General features: G+C 64.0%; 1 protein-coding gene across 1 annotated transcript; it reads left to right on the forward strand.

The window, feature by feature from the left end:
* Positions 1-641: 641 nt before the first annotated feature.
* Positions 642-1,247, forward strand: LOC129198813 (proline-rich protein 22-like; the record flags this gene model as incomplete). The annotated part of the gene is made up of 1 exon (XM_054808417.1): positions 642-1,247. A coding segment is annotated over one exon (606 nt), but the record flags the coding sequence as incomplete, so codon positions are not given.
* Between the last annotated feature and the right edge of the window lie 4,753 nt (positions 1,248-6,000).

Below are 6,000 nucleotides of genomic sequence, written 5' to 3' on the forward strand. Positions count from 1 at the left end.
GCCCCAGCCCCCCCAGCGCTGCCCACATACAGCCCCGGCTACCGGCACATCGAGGGGCAGCCTGCCGCGATTACCACCCCTGGCACGGCCAGCCCTGCGGGGGCACACCCGGGCACCAACGTCCCCCCGGGCCGCGAAGCCCCCCCCAGCCCCTCTGCTGGCCCCCACCACCGAGCCCTTGGGGACGCGGATGGAGACTTTGCAGTCTCCGAGGAGGAGCTTCTCAGGGAGGCCCTCAGGCTCTTTGGGTGCTCCCTGGATGCCGTGGGGGCAAGCCAGGACGGTCCCGGCAGCAGCCCCATGCCTGGGGACTCCGGTGACACCGGCACAGAGGGGAGAGCGGTGGCCCCAGCCCCCCCGGTGTTGCCGACGCCCATCCCCGGCAACCAGCACATCGAGGGGCAGCCTGCCCAGACCGACGTCTGTGGCACGGCCACCCCTGTGGGGGCACACCGGGCACCAACGTCCCCCTGGGCAGCCATGGCTCCCCCAGCCCAGCCCTGGGGGACCTGGCAGCAGACCTCCGGGTGTCGGACAGGGAGCTTCTCGAAGAGGCCCTAAGTCTCTTGGGCTGCTCCCTGGATGGGGTGGAGGCCAGCCAGGAGGATGCCGGCGGCAGCAGCCCCGCGCCTGGGGACCCTGGGGACACCGGCGCAGAGGCGAGCGCGGTGGCCCCTGCCTCCCCAGTGTTGCCGGCGTCCATCCCCGGCTACCGGCATGAGGGACAACCTGCCCGGCTCACCACCTCCGGCACGGCCACCCCTGCGGAGGCACACGGGGGCAGCAACTTCACCCCGGGCAGCGATGACCAACCCTGCCCTTCTGCTGCCCCCCACGACCAAGCCCTTGGGGACCCGGCAGGCGACCTCACCGTGTCCGAGGAGGTGCCTCTCGAAGAGGCCCTGAGGCTCTTCGGCTGCTCCCCGGACACGGTGGGGGTCAGCCAGGACAGCCCCAGCAGCGGCCCCGTGCCTGGGGAGCTTGGTGGCACCGGCGCAGCCATCCCCCCCTGCGACTTTGCCTGGCTCTCGCTGCCCGAGGAGCTGCTCACCCCCGACTACAGCGTCCCCGAGATCACCGACGCCATCCTGAGCCTCGAGGAATTCTACGGCATCGGGATGGAGCCCCGGGAGCCGTGGGGGGCTGCGGGGATGGCCCTGCCACCGTCCCAGGCTGCCGCCTGCGAGAAGCGGGGCAAGAAGCGGGGGCAGAGCGCCTTGCCAAAGCCGGCCAGCAAGCGCAGGGCTCTGGCAGGCAGCACGCGGGTGGCAGGGGGGGAAGTAGAGCCCGAGCAGGGATGAGGTGGAGGTGGGGGGAGTGGGGGATGGGGGAGGAGGGGTGGTGCGTTTGGGGGTGGGGGGGAGGGGGGTTAGACATGGGACATTTCAACTTGTGTTTTGTCAATTAAAAGCTGTTTCTCCAGAACGGCTCCCTGCCTGTGTGGGAGGGGGAGGGAGCGCGGGAGGCACCGGGAAACGGCACCCCAGAGGTGCCAAAGCCCCGCTGAGCCCCAGATCAGGGCCGGCGAGCCCCGAAGGGCGCCGAGCCCCCCCAGGGCCGAGTCACCGCCAGCGGGGCAGGCAAGGGCGGGGGGGGACTCTCCCCCATCCCCTTCCCCGGGGGGAGCAGCCCTTTGGCGGGGGAGCCAGGACAGACGGCTCCCTGCAGGACTCACGGACACGGCCCCACGCAGAAAGCAGCACGGAGCCCCTGGGCCAAGGACAGACCTGGGGGGGGGGGGGGGGACTCGTCTCCCCGCTCATCTCCCCGCCTCCCCGGCTCCTCCTGTCCCGCTGTGCCCCAGCACAAAGCCCCCAGCAGCCCCCAGCCCAGCAGGTGACCACCAGGCAGTCCTGCGAGTCACCGTCAGCTGGGGGATCTGCGGGAGACGGTCCTTTCCGACGGTGCAAAGAGCATCAGGGTCCTGAGCACCCGCAGCACCTCTTTCTCCGCGTAGGAGAAGGCAAGGAGCCGGCGGCACAGTTCTGCGGCACAAAGCCCTTCTGCTGCAGAGGCAGGCTTGGTGCCGCGGCCGCTTCCCTGGAGAGCCTGTTCCCGTCACCCGCCACCCTCTCGGCGAAGAACCTTTTCCTCGTGCCCACTCTGAACTTCCCCCGACGCAGCTTCGTTCCATTTCCTCCTGTTCTTTGGAGGCTTCTGCAGCAATCGAGTTCCTTCTTCCACGCCGGACAAGCAGGCGAGAGGCCTGTTTATCCTACAGACGAGATGGTTCGAGGGGACCTTATCAATGTCCAGAAGTGCCTGAAGGGAGGGTGCAAAGAAGACGGAGCCAGGCTCTGCTCAGACCAGGGCCCAGTGACAGGGCCAGAGGCCGTGGGCACAAACTGTAAGACAGCATGTTCCCTCTGAACATGAGGAAACTCTGCTCAGTCTTAGAGTGGCTGAGCCTCGCACAGGTTGCCCACAGAGGTTGTGGTGCCTCCCTCCTTGGAGGTACGCAGAAGCTGGCTGCACATGGTCCTGCTCAACCGGTTCTACGTGGCCCTGCTTGAGCAAGGGGCTTGGACCAGATGGCCTCCGGAGGCCCCTTCCAACCTCGACTATACCATGACTCAGTGACTGCCCAGAGCAGGGCAGGGAATCTGACTTCAGGAGGTGCCTTCACCTCCAATTCTTTGCCTTTCTCTGCAGACGTACTCCTGTGGGCCCAGTCAGCCCAAGGACGCTGTTTCTGAGGAGTCTATGAGCAATTCCAAAAGAAGGGACCAAGTAACCGGCTCCCAAGCTGCCATGGTGTTTGAGCACATGCTGGGATGTGTCTTCCCGACACATCAAAGGAAAACAAGTGGGATCCCTGGGCACAGCACAGAACCGGAAACCTGCCCTGCAGATCACTGACTCTTCCGTCTACAATGGTCTTCCCGTCAGCGTGGCTACACCTGCGTAACGTCACCTGCCTTCCTCCTGTCCAGCTGCACATGGAACCACAGAACCGTGGGGTAGCTGAGGTTGGGAGGGACCTCTGGAGGTCATGTGGTCCGAGCCCTCTGCTCGAGCAGGGCCACCTAGAGCTGCTTGCCCAGGGCTTTTGAACACCTGCAAGGATGGAGACGCCACAATCTCTCTGGGTCACCTGTTCCAGCAAGACCACTGGAAATGCATGCGGTGGAAACCTGTGGCTTTCCTTGCAACCAGCTCCTGAGCATTTTTGCTTGACTTCCTGTTCATTGGAGGAGAAAAGAGCCTCAGATGAGAGCAGGAGCGGCACGTGTTGCAGATTGGTGTAATGATGGTGTCGGGTGTAGAAGAACAGCTCTCTCCATAGGGAGTCTTGAAAGAGCCCTTCAGACGTCCTCGTCCAACTTCTTCTGTGGGCTCTTCCTGTCAGTCTTGCAAATGCCTCCATCCTTCTCCACACTGGAGAGATGCAACCACATGGTTTCGAGGTCTTCATTCCTGTCCTCCTCGAAGACAGGAGTGGTGTTTGCTCTCTTCCCGTCCTCGGCGAGCTCTCCCAGTCCCCGTGACCACGCAAAGCTAATCTAGATGCAGCTCCCTCAGCACTGCTGGCTCCTCCTGTTGGGTCCCCACGCGTCATGCATTCACCCGGAGGCATCTCGGAGAGGCGCCCACGCCTGCTCGCTCCCCAGCACATCCTCGGCCCTGCACCCTGCGTGCTCGGCGCTGCACCTCGTGTTTTGAGCCCAGCACCACGCTTGCTTGCTCGGTGCTGCACCCTGTGTTGTTTTGTGCCGTCCCCACGAGCTGGGGCTGCACCCACCAGCCCTTGCGCGCCCGGTGCTGCACCCCGCAGGCTCGGTGCTGCTCCCCACGTGCGCGGCCCGGCACCCGCTTTTGCTCACTGCTGCACCCCATGTGCTCACTGTAATAAGTAATTGGAGGTAATTTGGTGATCAAAATGGGTTAGAGGAGAAAAGCAATCTTTCTGCACCAGAGAACATCCTGTTTGGCGAGGCTTGATCACAAGGTTGCAAAGTGCAGTGCTGTGTTACTATGACAATTTGTATCTCTCTAACAAACTACCCAGACTTGAAGGAGCCACGCTAAGGGAAGAAGCAGAAAGGCACGAAATCAACCTATAAAGGGGGCTGCTTGGCTTGTTTGAATTCGCGAGCCCTCGGTGGAGCTGCGACTCCCCGGCCGCCCAGCGCTGCTTTTGCTTTCCTACCTTAATAAATAGAAATTGAATTTACTTTGGACTCTATTTGTCTCAATTCAACTATAACACTCACTGCTGCACCCCCTTATGCTCCGTGCTGCACCTCTCCGTGCTTGGCCCCACACCCCACATCTTCTGCGCTGCACCTGCATGCTCAGACCTGCAGCCCACGTGCTCGGAGCTGCACCCCTGGGCTGCCTCCACCCCTGCAGGGGTGCAGGCTCTTGCTACTGGGGGGCAGCCCTGCTGCAGGAGCACCCACACACCTGGGTCCCTTCCCAGCTTTGGGGGTGCAGGGGGCTGGGACCTGCGGGCCCAGGCCATGGGTCCTCCCAGCGTCACCCAGGGGCTCCTGCCTCAGTTTCCCCCACAGACTTGCCTGTCTGGGGCAGATGGGGCCACCCGGGGGTGACACGGGTGCAGGACAGGGATAGGGTGGGGTCATCCCCTGCTAAAACCTTGGCGGGGCTGAGAGGACCCCAGCCTTCAGGCACATCCCCCCCCCCCCCAGCCCCCGCCCCCCAGGCCCGCCCTGGGCCATGCTGCAGCTCTGTGCACCCAGCACCGCACGTGGCCGGGGACACAGGGCCCCGGGGACACGGGTCTCCATCCCCACGCATCCCAGCCGCGGGGTGCAACTGGGTGGCCCACCAAGAGCTTCCCTGAGACCGGGAGCCACCGCGAGGGGAGGGGGCAGCCAGATTCTTGAGGCGAGGGTGGGACAGGGTAAACCCCCCCCCCCACCCCCCCTGCCATTGCCTGCCCCGCTGGCGGTGACTCTGCCCTGGGGGGGCTCGGCGCCCTTCGGGGCTCGCCGGCCCTGATCTGGGGCTCAGCGGGGCTTTGGCACCTCTTGGGTGCCGTTTCCCGGTGCCCCCCCGCGCTCCTCCCTCCCCCTCCCACACAGGCAGGGAGCCGTTCTGGAGAAACAGCTTTTAATTGACAAAACACAAGTTGAAATGTCCCATGTCTAACCCCCCTCCCCCCCACCCCCAAACTTCAGCCCACAGGACCCCACCTTCTCCACCAGCTTGCGTCCCAACTTAGAATAAACCCAACCCAGGCAGATCTTTTCTGGATGAACTCGGTGCGTGACTTGCATCTTTATTTCGTAGAATCATAGACCATCTCGACTTGGAAGGGACCCATAAGGATCATCAAGTCCAATGTCCTGCTCCCCGCAGGACTAGCTACAATTCAATCATATGACTACGACAGTCGCTCAGATGCTCCTTGAACTCTGACAGCCCTGGGGCCGTGACCACTTCCCTGGCAGCCTGTTCCAGTGACCGACCGCCCAACAGAACATCTGCACCATCAGGACAAGGGCTACTCGTGCAGAGATTTCTCCTCATGGCCTATGGCATAAGTCCGCAGTGCGGCATCCCGGCCGGGCCATCGGGAGCAGACACCCACTACAACAGCCGCTTTGTTTTCCATGCCCCTCATCCTCAGCCAGAGGCTCTCACCACACCCTTGCTGACCGTAAGGGCCGTACCGTCCAAGCTCTCCCTTCCACAGAGTGCGACCCCTCCACCTCGCCTGCCCTGCCTACCCCTCCTGAACAGCCTGCAGCCTCCGTGCCAGCACTCCAGGCGTGGCACTCGTCCCACCGAGTCCCACGAATCCCAGGGACGTGCCAGCTCTGGGAACGCAGCAAGGCCCCCCCCCCCCGAAGCCTTTCCCTCCCCAGGCTGGGGAGGCTGTTGGGGCGGGGCGGAAACACGCGGAGACCCACATTCCCTCCTGGGAGACGCCACAGAGTCCTTAGCAGCCAACAGCCAGAACGCGACATGTGCCGCCACCGCCGCCACCACTGCGGCTCCCAGCGCGCGGCCCCCGGCACCCCCGGCACCCCC

The sequence above is a fragment of the Grus americana genome, chromosome 36 (assembly GCF_028858705.1).
Source record: "Grus americana isolate bGruAme1 chromosome 36, bGruAme1.mat, whole genome shotgun sequence".
Classification (NCBI taxonomy): domain Eukaryota; kingdom Metazoa; phylum Chordata; class Aves; order Gruiformes; family Gruidae; genus Grus; species Grus americana.